General features: G+C 48.8%; 1 protein-coding gene across 2 annotated transcripts; it reads left to right on the top strand.

The window, feature by feature from the left end:
• Window positions 1–274: 274 nt before the first annotated feature.
• Window positions 275–12,176, top strand: TRIM63 (tripartite motif containing 63). 2 transcript variants are annotated; one of them, XM_007178674.2, is made up of 9 exons: window positions 275–573; window positions 1,480–1,652; window positions 4,474–4,642; window positions 5,433–5,528; window positions 6,725–6,958; window positions 7,724–7,746; window positions 8,087–8,211; window positions 10,461–10,532; window positions 11,594–12,176. In XM_007178674.2, the coding sequence occupies exons 1-9, from the start codon at window positions 415–417 to the stop codon at window positions 11,602–11,604; spliced, it is 1,062 nt and encodes a 353-aa protein (XP_007178736.1). In that variant the 5' UTR covers window positions 275–414; the 3' UTR covers window positions 11,605–12,176. The 2 variants fall into 2 exon arrangements, with proteins under 2 accessions (XP_007178736.1, XP_057387100.1); XM_057531117.1 differs by having other exon boundaries at window positions 1,477–1,652.
• The last annotated feature ends 5,841 nt before the right edge of the window (window positions 12,177–18,017 follow it).

Here is an 18,017-nt window from a genome sequence, read left to right as displayed (position 1 = left end):
CCAGCCTACTGTGGGAGGAGACTAATTTTTGGAGGAAACTCTGGGTACCCAGTCCTGCCCCAAGCCTGTCCACGAACAAGCTGTTCTTGTTTACGACCCCCGTCCCAAGGGAACAGCTATTGCTCATCCTTACATGTGATTTGAGAGGGCTGGTCTTTCAGGCCTGGAGGAAACTCAAGCCTTGCCAGCCGCTTGGCATTGGAATGCTCAGCTGGTCCCTAGCTGGGGCTCATGTGACCAGGGTCCAGCTATAAATATCAGAGGGGCCACAGACCAAGGCAGAATTCGGGCTCCAGGAGAAGAAGGCAAAGAGGCTCCAGGCGGGTATTTTGTGACAAAGGCAAGACCCCAGATCTGCTTAGAGCGAGGCAGGTGAAGGAGACAGCCAGGTGGGTCCCCACGTCTCCTGACAATATGGATTATAAGTCAAGCCTGATCCAGGATGGGAACCCCATGGAGAACCTGGAGAAGCAGCTGATCTGCCCCATCTGTCTGGAGATGTTTACCAAGCCAGTGGTCATCTTGCCATGTCAACACAACCTCTGCCGGAAGTGTGCCTGTGACATCTTCCAGGTCAGTGCTGGGTATGGCCTAGAACTGGGGCCCCAGGCAGCTACTCAGTTTTCCTGTGGTGAAAACTAAAAGAAAACTTCTTTCTTAGCCCAGGACCCTTCCAAACTGGGGCTGTTTTCTCCCCCTCTGAAGTGAACCCCTGCAGAGGCCTCTGGAAGGGGCCGAGGGGGCTAGGGAAGCAGCTCTGGCTGCCCCATTCCTTCTCCATGACGCACATTTCCCCTCCCCACCCTGCCTGTAGCTACTCCACCCCTGTCCTGAGCACCGCAGTTGACTCTCCAATCAGGATTCCAAAAACCTCAAGTGATAAGTGGGAGAGACAGGCGGAGAGGGGAGAGAAACCAGACCCTGGGGGCTGGAGCCAGCTCCAAAGTGGCAAGGTGCCCAGAGTTTTAGGAGGAGGGTGGCCGAGAGGCACTGAGCCGTGGAGGCATCTTACCCTTTGAAGCTGTTCCCTATAATATGGTGCAGGAGGGGCTTCATCTCTCTAAGAAAAGAATGGGAGCGATGTGCATCCTGGTTGGGAAGCAGGCCTCAAAATTCCCCAGAAGCACTTTACAGAATGATCTCTCACTATTTTTTCTTTAAAGTAGCAGCCCTAGGAGCTGGCTCTAATTATATGCCCATTTCATAAATGGGCAAACTGAGGCTTGGAGAGAAAAAGTTGCTCGCCTGAAGTCATTCAGAGAATTACTGTGACTTGAGCCTAGGTCTGCTGACCTCCAGACCTGTTGATTGCTTGGTTACTTCTCAGGTGCTCCCTGTGTAAGCGGGCTGGTTCTCTCATTTCAGGATAGGGAGCTTTAAGTCATCTTGGGGTGAGCAGGGGGAAGGGTAGTCGGAGGTCAGAAAGGGAAGGAATTGAGGAGGGAGCCCAGGCCTCACCTCTGCCCTTGTCACCAGCAGGCTGCAAATCCCTACTGGACCAGCCGGGGTGGCTCGGTGTCCATGTCTGGAGGCCGTTTCCGATGCCCCTCCTGCCGCCATGAAGTGATCATGGACCGTCATGGAGTGTACGGCCTGCAGAGGAATCTGCTGGTGGAGAACATCATTGATATCTACAAGCAGGAGTGCTCCAGGTCAGTTCACCCGGCGGCTGGGAGGCCATCCCCTCTCCCCAGCCCGTCCTCTGAGCCCAGCTCTCCAAGGCCCCATCCTGCTTCATCTGCTCAGGATCCAGTCCCCTAGCTGGAAGAGCTATGCTAGCCAATCCAGAGAGCCATCTCCCTCTTCCCCAGGCAGGAACGGAGGCTCATCTTATCCCGCAGCCCTGGCTTTTGGTGTCACCCAGTGAATGGGAGGGGATCCAGACATTAGGCTGTCCTCCTGGAAGATACTGAGACAGAAACCAGGGGAAAGATGAGATGTAAGAGGGAGAGAGAGGCACTGGAGCCAGCTAAGTGGCCCTGATAAGCAGAGAAATCACCCAGTGAGAACACAGCCAGTTTCTCCATAGTGAGAACACCAGCGCGAGACACTGGGAATGCTTCCTGCTGCTGCTTCATGACAATCCCATGGGTCAGCGTGGCTTTCATCATCCCTATTTCATGGATGAGGAAGCTGAGGCTCAAAGAGGTGAAGTCAATTACCCAAGGTTTCCCAGCTGACAAGTAGAATTGCTGGGACTGGGCCCGGTCCATCTGGCTCCAAGTCTCCCTATTTGTGAAATAGCCACTCATTCTCAGGCAGAATTTGTGCGTGGTGGAAGTTGTGCAGTGTTGGGCCTCAAACTGGGGAGAGACACAGCTACCAGGGAGATCTTTACAAATCAGGACATCCTGACAAGACTTCCAGGCTGCTGACCTCATGGCCCTCGTGGTCCCAAACCTTCACCAAGTGCCTGCCTACAGGCAGTATCTGGCCCCCCAAAAAGGTGACAGACCAGTCCTCGCTTGAGAAAGTTCTGACCTGAGAACTGTTTGCTACTCTGACTCTGTTACTCACGCACTGTAGAATATTGGGTAAGTCTTTGGGCCTCCTTTTCCCCTGTCTCCAGAAAGGGACAGTAAGATTTGTTATTGTGACTGTCAAGTAGGATTTTGATGGGAAATGTTAAAGATATCAAATATTTATTGAGCAGCTACTGTGTGCAGGCACTGCACTAAGTATTTTCCGTGCATTATCCCTGTTTAATTCTCACAGTAATCCTGTAAACCATTCTTACCCTCATTTTCTGATGAGGAAATGGAGGCTCTGAGAGGATCAGAGGTTTGTCCTAGGCCACTCAGCTAGCAAGTGGTGGAGCTGAGAGCGAGCCTGTCTGACTGACTGCCCAGTGAACATTCTTAACCGCTACTGCCTCTTATGTAGCTAGAGTTCAACACTACAAAAATGCAATGATATCGTTGATCATGATAATAATAATAATAAAATCAATATTGCGCCAAAATAGTAGCCCACCCGGTGTCGACCTAGGAAGAGCATGTTGTCAAGGCCTTTCCACAGAGTTGAACGATGATGATAGTTATTGAGGGTCTGCTCTGTGCCAGGTACTGCACATTCAGTACAGGCAATTCCTGCCATGATCCCAGTAGCTCTGGGATGAAACCAAGGCTCAGAGAGGTGAAATCATTTGTCCAAGGTCACAATGAGTAAGTGGCAGAACAATCTGGATTTGAACCGTGATGTTGGTGCCTGGGGTTGGGAGGATAGGCCACTGGGATGACAGAGGACACAGGTACCAGACCCTCAGGATCTTGCCTCACCTCTGCACCTACTGCCACCCCAGAGCTCCCTTCCCAGGGGATAGAGACAGGTGGCAAAGGGAGAACCCTGCCAGCATGGGGGGGCCCTGGGCTAAAAGATGCAAAAAGGTAAATCTGGAAAGGGGCCTATTTAAGACCTTGAGGGGACAATAATGCCCAGGGTGTGATCAGCCATGCAAGGTTCTTTGGAGGGGAGGCACTGACATGATGGGGGACAGTCATTCTGAGCTGCCTGCTGTGTTAGGGGCTGGGAAAGCAGAGGTGTGTAGATGTGCTCTTGGCTCTAAATGAGTGTATAGTTAGCAGGGGCAGTAAGACCTAGACCCTAAAAATGGAATCTCGGGGAGGAAGTGACCCTGAGAGAAACACAGAAAACATGCCAGAGGCCCTAAAAGGAGAGAGAGAGAGACAAAGGGAGAAAGTTATCCTAAGAGTGTGTGTTTGGGAGGAAACAGAAAGAAGCGATTCTGGACCCTGGAAAGAATCTCAGACTGGAAATCAAGGCTTGTGCTGGGCCATTGGATGGCCCTGTGTTGCCCATGTTCTAGCTGTGTGACTTGGGGCACACATACTGCCTCTGTCTCAGAGCCTCGGGGCACCTTCACGGCATGCTTACTGATTTATTCTTTCTACCTGTATTTAATTACCACCTTCTCCATGCCAGGCACTGTACACTGCAGATTCAGGGGTGAAGAGAATAGGCAAGTTTCCCTGCTTTGATGGCGATTACAGTCTGGTGGATTAAATATAGAATTCAATGAGGCCATGAGTATAAATTGCTTTGCTCGGATCCCAGCCTGCTGTAACCAAGAGCATGGGGACTATAATTAGAGCAAATGAACTCTAGCCTCCCATGCCCTGACTTTCTGGGTGACCTTGGGCAAGTCAATTCACCTTTCTGGGACCCAGTTTCCTCTTCTCGAAAATGTCTCAAGATGACTCTGGGATTCTGCAATCCTTCCCATGTCCTGTACTGGCAAGGCCTAGGGCCAACTCCATCACTGGAGTTTGAATCCTAGTCTTGGTGTCATTGGCTTCCCTGGTCCTGGGTCCTCAGAGGATGGAAAGAAAAGGGTTTGGGACAGCCCACCACTGAGAGCTTGGGTCATAGATCTGGGGTGGCCTCCTGGGGCTGGGGGAGGAGACAGGGACTCGAGACTCCCACCTCGTGACTTATGACTCTTCTCCACTTCAGTCGGCCCCTGCAGAAAGGCAACCACCCCATGTGCAAGGAGCACGAAGATGAGAAAATCAACATCTACTGCCTCACATGTGAGGTGCCCACGTGCTCCATGTGCAAGGTGTTTGGGGTCCACAAGGCCTGCGAGGTGGCCCCACTGCAGAGTGTCTTCCAGGGACAAAAGGTGCTGACCTGAGCCACTTCCACCCCCAGCCCGAGCCTGCGGGACATACGATTCAGGATGCGGATTTGATCCCTGTAGATCTGCTGAGCCGGCCTTTCAGGAATAGTCCCCCTGGAGGGACTTCCCGCCCGCAGGGCCAGCAGCCCTTGCCTTCCTTGGGGAGGTGGCTGAGCTCATGAGTTATACTTAGAGCCACTTGAGAGCATCTGGTCTGGCCCCAAGGGAGAGAGCAGATCCCAGGGCCAGGCCACCAGGGCCCTCTCTGGCCATGACTTCTACCACCCAGTGTGGATTGGGTCCCAGATACCCCTTCCTCTGCTGGTCACCTCTCCCTAGATCCCTCTGCAGCAGGAGGCAGCTGACAGTCCTCTCCCTGGGCCTCTGGGCCTGTGGGAGCCCCACCATGCTGTACATGAGTAAGCTGTGGCTCCCGTTTCTATGCTCTTTCCTCCCCACCTCCTGCTCTTCTCTTGATCTCTCTCTTCTAGAATTCTCCACCCTCTTTCTTTTATGGACCCCTCCATTCCTAGAAACAAGCCCCTCCTCTGCCAGCACATTGCTGTGTATTTTGGGCAGCTCATTTCCCCTCTCTGGGCCTCATCTGCAAAACGAGGGATGCAGTATCCCTCTGATATTTTCTGCTCTGGAGCTGAGCCGCACCTCAGAAAGAGGCTCTTTCTCGCAGAGGGGGGAGTGAGGGTGCCGTTTTGCTGCCACTCCCCAGAGGGCAGGCCCTGAGACTATTTTTTGTCTCTCTTCTCCTGATCCCCCACCCCTTCCTCCCATCTAGACTGAGCTGAGTAACTGTATCTCCATGCTGGTAGCAGGGAACGACCGTATTCAGACCATCATCACTCAGCTGGAGGACTCCTGTCAAGTGACCAAGGTGAGGGGGCGACTAGCTCTGCCTGGGGGTTCGAAGCCTCCCAGTGCAGCTTGGTCTCTGGGGTGTTCAAGCAGGGATGGTGAGGGAGGGACTGACTAATCAATTCATCCACCCGCTCAACAAACGCTTCTTGAGGACAGCTGTGTGTCAGGCTCTGCCACAGGTGCTGAGGGTGGGGCGGTGAGCAAGACAGACCAGGTCCCTGACTTCAGGCAGTGAGTGTCCCACCAATAATTCCCAGCATTTATTCAGCACTAGTAGCTTTTAGAACATTGTTCTCCAGTGTGCTGTAGACTAAAGCTTCTCAAACTTTAATGTGCATGCAAACCACCCTGGGATCTTGTTAAAATTCAAGTTCTGATTCAGTAGGTCTAGAATGAGGCAGGAGATTCTGCTTTTCTAACAAGCTCCCAGGATTTGCCCAAGTTGCTAGCCCATGGACTACACTTTGAGTAGCAAGACCGTAGAGGTGGAAGGCAACTTTTCTATCCCTGCAAAAGCACCCATGATTTTCCATCTCCCCTTGTGGGGACCTGGAAATGAGATGGGGGAAAAGGATCATTACATTTCTGGTGGACAAAAGAGTTGTGTGAAGGATAGGTTTAAAGGAAGGAAGAGGGATGTTGTTATTACCCATAACAACATAATAACGTAACAACGTAATAACTGGGAGGGGCTCCCAGTCTGACAGAGGATACTAGAGCCCCCAGTCTGATGAGGTGCTATTATTATACCCATTTTATAGGTAAGGAAACTAAGATGTAGCATCAGTGTTGGACAGAAGGAAGCCTCAATGTGGAGGCCACTAGGGGAGGAGCAGCTTCTCCACCTCTCTGATGACCAAATGATGCAGAGCTTCCCAAATCTGGTGTTGGTCCTAAAATGGGAGGAAGAGTGTGATTTGGGGAGGCCCACATACATCATCCCATCTGACCTTAGAGTCTCTACTTTTGAGGAAAGGTGTAGCTTTCTCTATGACACCAGCCTCCAAATGTTACTGGTGTACTAAGTGGCTAGGAAACCTTAGCAAATGCTTTCTTCTTGCTAAGGCTTCATTTCGTGTTCTGTAAAATGGGGGTGCAGTAAATCTCTCCCAGCTTCAGACTTTTTATTCCTAGCACACCCATCCCAAGAAGGAAGCGTTGGGGATAGGAAGGAGGACCCGCAGGATGTGACTCCAAGATCTCTGTCCCCAGGAGAACAGCCACCAGGCGAAGGAAGAGCTGAGCCAGAAGTTCGACGTGCTGTACGCCATCCTGGACGAGAAGAAGAGTGAGCTGCTGCAGCGGATCACGCGGGAGCAGGAGGAGAAGCTCAGCTTCCACGAGGCCCTCATCCAGCAATACCGGGAGCAGCTGGAGAAGTCCACCAAGCTGGTGGAGACAGCCATCCAGTCCCTGGACGAGCCCGGCGGGGCCATCTTCCTCTTGGTGAGCAGGACTGGGAGGGTGTGGGCACTTCCGCTCAACAGCTCTGTCTGAGGGTCAGGTCGTGCTCCATCACTGATCACCAAAGAATGTGCCCTTGGGCAAGTCATTTAATGCTCTCCAAGCCTCAGTTTTCTCATCTGTAAAGTGAGCATGTAACAGTTCCTACCTTCTTTCCTCTTAACTGATTTTACGAGGATCATATAAAAGGATGTTTGCGAAATGGCTTTGCAAGCGGCAAAATACAGTGTCCACTTAGAGACTACTAATTGAGCCCATGCCGTAGGTCAGCCACTGAGGTGGAGACACAGATGAACGAGACACAGCCCTACCCTAGAAGAGCTTCTTGGGGGAGACATAAAAGGATCAGCTATAAGATTTTGTGAAGGAAGAGTAAAGTTCAATAAAAATTTCCTAAGCACGTACTGTGGGCCAGGCTTTGTGCTATACATTGGGTATAAAAAGGTGATTAGATATGATTCTCATCTTGAAGATTTCAAAGTTTAAGAGGGTTTAGACTGATACTCCTAGAATCCAAGCTTCCTGCCAGGACAACGGGAGGGTCCTAGGATGATGAGCAAGATGTGTGCAGACGATGGACAGAGGGAAAATCCAAGTTCTGTTCTGCTGAAGCTGAGGAGCGGGTCACAGCTGGGCTAGGGAACGGCACCAAGTGCCCATCTGCAGAGCCCAGTCACTGGTTTCGCTGATTTCCTGGGGCTACCCTCTCTGCAGTCCTAACCCTTTGCTCTTTCTTTTCCCCCACAGAGTGCCAAGCAACTCATCAGAAGGTCAGTGTCTCTCCAGGGCTATGATCCAAGGCCCCAGCTCCCTTCAGGGCCTCTGACTTCTGTCCAGAGGGCCTCCTCCTTTGCATTAGGTCTGCTGGGAGGGTCTCACCCCAGGCTAGCTTTCCTGGCCTTTGCATCCCTGCTTTCTTGGACCATCCATTCTGCTTGTGACTGGAGAGGAAATACTCCATCCTCCAGGGGGAGTCACTGGGTGCAAGGCCTGGGTGTGGGCACAAGCACGTGCAGTGGTATAAGTTAGGGCTAAAACAACTCCTTCCTTCTCTGAGGCCAGAGATCTCACTGTGCTCCCACCCCACCCTTTTTTCTCTCTCCCCTACAGCATTGTGGAAGCGTCCAAGGGTTGCCAGCTGGGGAAGATAGAGCAGGGCTTTGAAAACATGGACTACTTTACTTTGGACTTAGAGCACATAGCAGACACCCTGAGGGCCATCGACTTTGGGACAGGTAAGGGGTTATTTCCCCCCCAAATCAGCTTCCCTCCCACTGAGCCCCACATAGAGGCAGATACACTAGCAAAGACGCCCAGATATCAGTTAATTTCATACCGCCAACTTCTGGATGAGCCCAGAGCCCACCACAGTGCCTGGTACATAATTGTTGCTCAATTAATTATGTATGGATCTGCTATAGGGAGGAACCTGGGGCAATAGAAAGAGCTTGGCAACTGGAGTCAGGCAGACCTAAGGTCAAATCCGGTTCTACCACTTCTTATCTGTGTTGCCTTTTGGAGGCTCCCTCCACCTCTGAAGTTAGGAGCTTCATTTCCTAACTTTAAACTTAGGTAACAAATGAGCCTACTGATAATGACCACCGAATGATGCTGTTGCAACAAATAAGATATTGCTTCAGAAGTCTTTGTAAGATGCTAGACATATACTAGTTATTGCCTAAAGCTAGTCTTGGCTTCAGCTTCTTACTGCTATAATCGCGGACACTCAGGCACCTTAATTTATCTATATTCTGTCCTTGCTTCTGTTTGTGATTACTCTTCCATAACGTACATATAATAATTGTAACAATATAACCATAACAATAACAAAGGAAAAATAATAAGAGAAAATGAGGCAACCAGATGGAGAACAAAGATTTTGATAGTTTGCTCAAGGTTACACAGTTGAAAGATAGCTAGTTAGCAACGAAGAAAGAGAGGGCGGATCCAATTCTGCTGAATGTTGCATTTGTCTGAGAGGTGATGCTCCAATGATCTGCTGAGAGAAAGAAAGGGGGGCAGAGGTTGTTCAGGAACAGGGAAGAACTGTGAGTGGGCTGGCAAGAGAAAGAGAAAAGCTTCTTGGCACCTCCTGAATCTGCTCTCCTGCAAGCTTTCAGACTCTGATGTGTTAAATCTATTCCCAGAAGCCCAAATGTACCCTATTCTTGGGTAAGGACAAAATGCATCCCACAGCTGAGATGTCAACGGACTTGGGTGTATCCACTGCTGTAGAGCATCTGCTCCACTGTCACCCTCCCTAAGCTAAGATAGTCAAGAGTGGATCATACTATGTGAACAGTCTGACATTGTGACTGTCTGCACTGCCTTCAGTAATCTCCCTGAGCCTCCGTGTCCCCATGGATAAATGGGGAGAGTACCCACAGCTACCCTTTATTGAGCACTTTCTATATCCGGGGCACTGAGCCCTAGGCATGAATTTTGTTGTTTAATACAACAACTTTAAGAGGTAGTTCTCTTGTCATCTCCATTTTGTAACTGAGGCAATAAAACCAAGGAAAGGTGAGCGACTTGCAGAGGCCACACACCAGTAAGTAACCCCGTGCAGATTCTACCGAGGGCCGTCTGGGGATTTTATGAGGCAGTGCATGTACAGTCCTTAGCACAAGGAAGCACTTGGCACAGAGTAAGTTCTCAGCAAATGCTGCTATGAGTAGTTAACTGTGATAATGGTTAAACCTCCACAAAACCATTCCCTGGGTTATGCACAGATCCCAATTGTCAGTTTGGAGGAATTAACTCTTTCAAGCCTCTCCCCAGATACTCTTGGCAAATGCTCTGAGTCTGTAGTGACCCCTCAGGGCCCCCAAAGGCTTAAGGAAGTGGCTTGAGAGAGGGGGTGGGGAAGGGGCACGTCCCCTGTGAGTAGAGCTTGAAGGCGATACCCCGGGATGGGAGAGTGAGCACAAAGGTTGTGACAGTCACTGTCTGAGGCTCAGTTTCAGACAACTAAGGAGCAGATGGCCCCAGAAGGGCTCCACGCCCCACATCCACGCCTCTGTAGGCTAAGGAATGCGGAACACTGAAGAAGGAGTGCTAGGCAAGCAGATTTCAAAGGCTGAGCAGATTCCTTCAGAATAAGGACTCTGATCCCTGAGAATCAAGGCGTTTTTGTCCCATTTTCCCCAGGTAAAGTTGATCTGTCTAAGAAATGTGCAGCGGTACACAGTGTGCTTCCCCAAAGGTCCCTCCAGTCGCAGGCAGATCAAGTGACAGACGCTGCTGCTGCTACTGGAAAAAAGGAGGTCTTGAGCCTCCCTCGCTTGGAAGGGTGTGGGAAGAAAGGAGGAGGTTGGGGAAGGAGGACACAAGCCCATCACCTCCTGGGCCAGTGATGTCACCGCGTGGCCGTTTGACCCCGACTGGTTGTGGAACGAGTGCTGTCTCCAGCCTGGATCTCCTTTGAGCCTCTCCTCTGAGACACCAGCCCCAATCTAATGCAATTGTTCTTTGTCACACACAGGTGAGGAAGAGGAGGAGTTTATTGAAGAAGAAAATCAGGAAGAGGAAGAGTCCACAGAGGGGAAGGAAGAAGGTGAGAAATCCGTCTCCCTCCTTTCATTCATTCATTCATTCAGTGACAACATGAGATCCCTACTGAGTGCAAAGTGCTGTGCTTGCTGGTGGGGTGATGTTTCTTGTTCCCTGTAGGGGTTTTAAACCTATTAAGGTAAATTCGTGTTCCCTTTACTCTTAGAGAACTCCCCCAAACTATTCATAATAAAAAGCTCCCATTTTACATCTAAATGACCTTCCTAAACAGAAAGTGACACAGCATAACAGAGGCAAAAGAGAACACCCACAAGACAGGATTGGCCCAATGTTCAAAATTTTAAAAATTAGTTGTCAACATTTTTTAAATTAGTAGATTTTTTTAAAAGGATGTTTTGTTTCTGTTGTTTTTTAAAGAAGAGTTCAACTAAGACTGGATTTTCACCTTGTCAAAATTTGGAAAGAGCTGACAACGCTGGGCTTGCCCTTCTCCCTAGTCTCAGAGAGCTGGCTCTGGGAAGCGGTTGCCTCCTTTGGATGGGACATCCATTTGCTAGTTTGCCCCACCACTGTCAGTCTGCCTGCTTGACCCATTCATGTCACCTGGCCCCATAGGTATTTGAGTTTCCCAACCTGGCAGAGTATAGTTAAGGGCCTGGGATCTGAATCACAGTTTTACCACGGACTAGCGGTGTGTTCTTGGGCAGTTCACGACTTTTCTGAGTCTTGACCTACTCATCTATGCAAGGGGGCATAACAGTACTGACCTCAAAAGATAAGACTGTAATCAGAGTAAATTAGGTAATCATTTAACACAGTGTCTGGCACATAGAAACGTCATGTTTGCTAATGTTATTATTTTTCAATTCAAGTTATTATTGGAACTAAATTCCAACCCAGCTAAAAAATACAAAGTAGCCTTCTAGAGTTTTTTGCATTGGATCTGAAATCCATAGCATTTAGGCAGCTAAATTCTATTGCAATTTTAAAAGGAAAAGGCCAGGCAGGAATTGGAGTCTGATAATTTTGTCACTGCATCCTGGTAAGCCCTGGATCCTCCTGAGTCCCCATCTCACCTTGTGTTTCTTCGTCTTTTTCTTTCAGGACACCAGTAAGGAGATGGAGGAGGGAGAGACCGTCTAGATGCAGAGAGACTGGGGAGGGTGGGGATGGGCCCAGCTGCCTTGGTGACAGGCCCAGGGTGGGAGGGGTCAGGGCCCCTGGAGGGGCAATGGGGAGGTGTGTCTTCTCTCTGCTCAGAGAGCAGGAACTAGGAGCGGGACCTCACCGCGGTGTCCAGCGTCACGAACCAGAGTTGGAAACGTGCTTGAAACAACCACACTGGATACTTTTCTACGTTGGTGCAAAATGGAATATTTTGTACATTTTTAAAATGTGATTTTTGTATATACTTGTATATGTATGCCAATTTGGTGCTTTTTGTAAAGGAACTTTTGTATGATAATGCCTGGTCAACGTGTGACGGGCAATTGTTATAAAGAAGGGAAGGAAGCCAGGTTGATACAGCCGCCCACTTCCTCTCCTTGGTGGGAGGGGCTCCGTAGCACTCACAGACCTAGGAAAGGATAAGGTACTGTATTTCAGTGTCTATTCCTGACATAAGGGACAACGACGGAGTTCGTGTTACATGTTGTTTTAATAAATGCACAGCGCTTTCTTCCATTTATTACCAAAAGAGCTGGGGTTTCATTCAGCCTTTTTTTCAGAGAGGACAGTTCAGGGTAGACGGACAGAAGGCCTGATAGGAAGAGTGCATGAGGAAGTAGACAGTGATGGCAAGCCCAGGTTTCTATCCCACCAAAGAAGTTGTCCTTTAAACCCGCATTTCCCAATGAGAACTGTGTGGAAAACTGGCCCTGAGAGGACCCTCCAGAAAAGGGTTCAATGCCTTATTTTCTGGTTCTCCAGAAAACAGAGCCTGAGGGAAAGAGTAAACACTTTAGTTCAGCTACGTTCCCAGGGCAGCCAGAGTGAAGGGAAGTGGAAGCAAGTCAGGAAAGGAGGGAAGCAAATCCAAAGTATCACGTTACCCAGCTGGCCACAGCTTCACCAAGAGACCCCTGGCTGCTTGCTCAGCCACGGGAGATGCTTCTAGCAGGTTACAAAGAACAGCTTGCCTCAAACAGTTCATCAGAGGGAAGAAGGGAGAGACCTGTCTGCTGGCTTCTTTCACCTCCCATCTCCCAGGATTGGAGTTTGCCTCCCGGAGAGTTAATGCCCTTGCTCTTCCATTGCATCACTTGGCCCTTTGGGCAGCTGCGGGGGAAGCTACAAGGCACCTGTCAGCTGACCCTGCAGGTGGTGGGTGGAACAGAGCCTCTGGGGCCAGTGGGGTTGGGTGTGTCTTGTGCCAGTCTCAGCCTATCAGCAACCAATGTTGTGGTTAGACTGGCCCTTGTAGTTCTTATTATGATTTCAAGATGCCCTTAAGTACTAACCATCAGGAAATTCTGAAAAAATAAACGTTTATTACTTACAAGATCTGCAAATTACATAGCATCCCTGGGATCATGCAGTGAGTTCACGGGTGGAGAGAGGGAGGGAGAAAGCAAGAGCCTGGGCCCCCACCCTAGACCCCTAGAGGGTCTAGGGTGGGGGCCTAGGGTTTCAAAGGCTCACTCTTTATTGGTGAATTTAGAACATAAGAGAGGGAATTTAAAGCGTGGGAAGAGGAAAAAAAGCGAATGGCTCAAATGGTCATTTAGCAAAATCAACTAAGATCTCCAAAACAAAGGAGCCTCAGTGGGGAGATGCAGCCTGGCTCTTTATCTAGTGCTGTGGCTGGCAAGGTGTTTATTAGAGATAGCCCTGAAGTGGTTGCCTCTTTTGAAATGGATGGCAGTCAAAGCTCAAGTCGGGCACTCACATTACAAAAAAGAAAAAAACAAAACAAAACAAAAACCTGTCAGGGCTAACGGCAGGGGTGCTAGAGCAACTGCTGCCCCCGCCGCAGTGGTCACCATGGAGGCTCTGCTGGAGCCCAGATTTACTCCATGGAACGCCAAGACAGCCACCCGTGCTAGCCGATGAGGGGATGACTGCGGCTGAAGAAGCATCCAGGCTCTTCATGAACAAGGGGCCAAGGGGCTAGGAGAGAGGTGCAGCTGAGCGAATCTGAGGTGGTGCGTTAATTGGGTCTGAGACACCTCGGATTTAGAAATCTGAGGAACACTGCAGAGTCTGTCCCAACTTTTCGACATTCAGAACTCAGTAGCAACTTAAGGGCTCTGAGCAGTCCTGCCATAATGAAAGCTGTTTAACTTTAGACAAATTACTGGTCCATCGAGTTCACGGTGTTTGGAATACCACCTGATCTTTAAAGCTCTTAATATTTCTTGGTGGATTGACTATATAACCCAGCATTTCCCAACTTATTCATTCACATGACATCCTCCAGAACTAGCATTCTATGGAATTCACTTTACAAAAATGTTTTAAACCTTCACACCTCTGCCCATTTTCACTTCTGGGAGTTTTTCCAAGGCTAACTCAGTCCTTAACTTTGAATTTCAGGTAATCAGATTTTGCTTTCATTTCTAGTCTTTAAATTCTGAAGCTTAAATTTTTTTAAAAAAATTGTGTAACATATTACATACACACAAGTGCACAGAACTAATTTTAGAGTTAAATAAACTACTGTAGAGTGAAATCCCATGCTGTTACTTAGCAGGTCAAGAAAAGGAACATTATATGTTTAACTGGATCACTTTGCTGTACATCCGAAACACTGTAAATCAATTATACTTCAACTAAAAAAGAAAAAAAAAAAAAAAGAATAGGGACTTCCCTGGCAGTCCAGTGGTTAAGACTCCATGCTTCCACTGCAGGGGGCACGGGTTTGATCCTTGGTTGGGGAACTAATATCCCACATGCTGCGCAGTGCAGCCAAAAACAGAGAAAAAGGAAAAGAACGTTATCAAACCCAAGAAACGCATCATGTGTCTCCCTCCTCCTGCTTGGAGGTAGCCACTATCCTTTTTTTTGTTTTTCCACTGGACCACCAGGGAAGTCCCACCACTATCCTTTTTTTAACAATCATACACTTGCTTTTCTTCATAGTCCTAAATTATCCTCCTATAGAAGACTGAAGGAATTTGAGGCCAGAAAGTTAGAAGCTTTCATCACCTTGAAATCACAAGAATCAGGATTACAACCTGTCCACATTCTGTCTCCAGATTTCTTCTCCAGGTTACTGATCACATGTGAGATAGGCATGTCCATCCACTATCTTGTCACTTATCAGAGGGAGGAGGGAGGGCAGTCAAGGCTCTGTAGTCAGAAATTTAAATTCCAGGGAGATACCCGTTCTTTGCAGATAAGGGAATCTCTACTTTGTCACACAAAGGGCTCTCACAAACCAGAACACTTAAGGGTGGTATGAAGGGTTCTTGGTCAACAAGTTTCTTTTAAGATTATGCTGTAAGGAAACTGGTTTCAGAGGGTTATTCCATGAATCTTGAATACGGTTCCATAGGCTGCTGCATTAGAATCACCAGAGGTTTATTTTTCCCTAAACCTTTTTTTTTTTTTTTAAAGGATTTTCTTATTTATTTATTTATTTATTTATTTATTTTTGGCTGTGTTGGGTCTTCGGTTCGTGCGAGGGCTTTCTCCAGTTGCGGCAAGCGGGGGCCACTCTTCATCGCGGTGCGGGGACCGCCCTTCATCGCGGTGCGCGGGCCTTTCTCTATCGCGGCCCCTCCCGTCGCGGGGCACAGGCTCCAGACGCGCAGGCTCAGCAATTGTGGCTCACGGGCCCAGCTGCTCCGTGGCATGTGGGATCTTCCCAGACCAGGGCTCGAACCCGTGTCCCCTGCATTAGCAGGCAGATTCTCAACCACTGCGCCACCAGGGAAGCCCCTCCCTAAACCTTTAATTCTGGGAAATTTCAAACTTATGGAAAAGTAGAGGGAATATTATAACATACCCTCCATACTCATCACTCATTTTCAACAGTTACAGACACTTGTTTCTTCTCCATCATTACTCCCTCCCCCAACTGGGATTATTTTAAAGCAAATCCCAGATATCATGCCCTTTTATCCTTCAATACTTTAGATAAAGTTTCTTTTCAAAATCATAACCATTTATACCATAAAAAATGAACAATAATTTCACAATAGCATTAAACTCAGAAGTTTAAAAAATATAGATTTCCAGACCCCCTCCCCAGACTTACAGAATCAGATTCATTGTGGAATGTAGATGTTGACCAAAATAAAAATGCACAACACAAAAGTTGTGAGTTAAGTTTTACTTGGGGTCCTTACTAAGGAGCTGCTCCGAAGAGGTAAGGGAGGAGCCAGGATATATATGAATTTTTTTTTCTGCGAAAAACATGTAGTCTGCTAATCACAAAAAACAGACATCTCAAGTTAATGATTTTAGTGCTTTCCTATGTAAGGGAAGATGCAAGAATCTGGCATCATTAAAAATTTTCATTACATGTGCATCTTAACTACCTAGGGGCCAGTATATCCAAAGCACAGAATACTTATTTTTCTCCATCCTGAATTCTCCTCAGTGGCCGACTGTAATAGCTAATGGCTTGATCCTTGTAGAACTGGAATGGCAGGAAACATTTTTTTCTTTATAGGGGAATCTACATTTTTAGAATAAAATTGTTGAGGTCTGCAAATTGCTAGGTCATTAGCATAGGACCTTCTGGGGATCTGTGAATAGAATACAAGTGGAGCAGTTTTTCAGTATATCAAAGTCTTAACTAATTAGTCAAACTCTTGCAAATCAATTAAAATGCATCCTAGAAAAGTATTAATTTAAGGGAAATTTGGCATAAGTTTTTATAAAATGAATATATGTGTCTGGATCCAATTTGTAAATCTCCATATATTGAGAATTTACAATGTGCTTTGCATTAAAGGGAACGAGAGGGACATAGATGACACACTTTTTTAAAGCATAAATGTTTTGCCCTCAAATAAATTATAAGATTAATCTGAGCATAGGGCAGTTTGAAACTGCAACACGACTAAGATGGCCCAGCAAGAAACCCCTGTGAACTGCACCTACCTCACTTACTCTCATCTGATTAAGTGACCAGCCCTATATTTGTATACTTCTTTATTTCAATCCAATTCACAGGCATTTAACTAAGTGCTCAGTAGGTGCTCAGAGCTCAATTAAATTGTAATAGAAGTACAAAATACATCCCAGCTCTCAAAGAGCTTAAAATCTAGTGTCTGAGATGATAAAAGCTTATGTAGAGGTCCTCAGACTTTACTGTGCAGAAAATCCCCTGAGAATTTGTAAATATGCCGATTCCTAGGGTCCACATCCAGAGATTCTGATTCAGTTGGTCTGATGCAGGTACCTGGAACCTACATTCTAACACCTTCTCCTGGTTTAATGCTGAGCTTGCTGGTTCTAAGAGTATACAGGAAACCCAGGAAGCCTGCGGTAAAAGTTGTCCACACTCAAGAGTCCAGAGGAGGTGGAAAGGCACTCAGTGGGGACCCAGTCTAGGAAGGCATACCGCTGCCATCCTTGCTCCTTGCACTTAGTTTCCTAACAAGATGACTCCTGTCGGGGAGACACTGAAGGAGCCCCTCCTTGTCCCCAGTGGTGTGGGATAGAGGCTCACACCCTAGTCTCTTGTCTCTGTGAAGGACCATAGCCAAGCCAAGGTCCCCAGAGCCCTTGATGATGGGGTGACTGGCCAGGGAGGTCCCCGGCCCAAAGTTCTTTTTATGTAGAGGGCCTATCAGAGGCCAGTGTTGGGGCCATAGGCCCCTGCCCCTCCTCCCACCCAACCGCCGGGGGAGGGCGAAGTTTCAACTGGGTGGGGCACCAAGCCGGCAGGAAGGGCCGGCGGGCTTCTCCCGGAGGAACACCACGCATGGCACCTTCCTGGGGCTCCTGGGAACTGCTGCGGGGCAGTGGAGAAAGGATGGTGTGGTGGTAGTGGTGTCAGCTCTGTCTAGATGGCGACTGCTGCTGAAGCGCGACCCTGCTCCGTGTAGCGGTGGAGATAAAGCCGGCCACCCCAGATCTAATCCGAGCGCGCAAGACGGGAGGAACCGGCGCTGCTTCAGTGGCGAGGATGGATTAGTCAGTGCCAACCAGTCCTAAGGAGGGCTACTGCCCCAGCCTGAGGGCAGGCATACCCCGCTCGCAGGAGCCCCCTGGCCTGAGCGGAAGAACATGGGGGGCTCAGGCGTCTGCAGTCTGAGAGTGGAAACCGATCAGTGGTTTCCTGAGGGGAAGACACAACCCCAGCCTCAGGAGCCCTTATTCTGAGTTTAGGAGCCACATTCCTGCTCTCAGGGGACCCAAAGCGGATTTCTACAAGCCGGGGCCCGAGAACTTCTCGGTGGGACACAGCCGGCCCCGAGCGGGGGAAGGCGGGCGCAGACTGGTCACAGCTCGGAAACACCAAGCAGCAGAGCGGGGCGGGAGCGGTTAGGCTTTCTGTCGCAGGCCAGGTGGGCTCCTTGGGCCCCGGGGGCGCAGGGGACGGGGTGCTAGGGTCAATGCCGGGGCCCTTTGC

Source organism: Balaenoptera acutorostrata, chromosome 1 (genome assembly GCF_949987535.1).
Source record: "Balaenoptera acutorostrata chromosome 1, mBalAcu1.1, whole genome shotgun sequence".
NCBI lineage: Eukaryota > Metazoa > Chordata > Mammalia > Artiodactyla > Balaenopteridae > Balaenoptera > Balaenoptera acutorostrata.
Note: the sequence above shows the minus strand (reverse complement) of the source record. Positions and strands in the feature narration are given on the sequence as shown.

Coding starts and splice junctions, on each gene's coding strand:
- TRIM63 (XM_057531117.1), top strand. CDS start 415: ATGGATTATAAGTCAAGCCTGATCCAGGATGGGAACCCCATGGAGAAC. Junction 4,643..5,432: donor GTGTCTTCCAGGGACAAAAG/GTGCTGACCTGA, acceptor CCTCCCATCTAG/ACTGAGCTGAGTAACTGTAT. Junction 5,529..6,724: donor ACTCCTGTCAAGTGACCAAG/GTGAGGGGGCGA, acceptor CTCTGTCCCCAG/GAGAACAGCCACCAGGCGAA.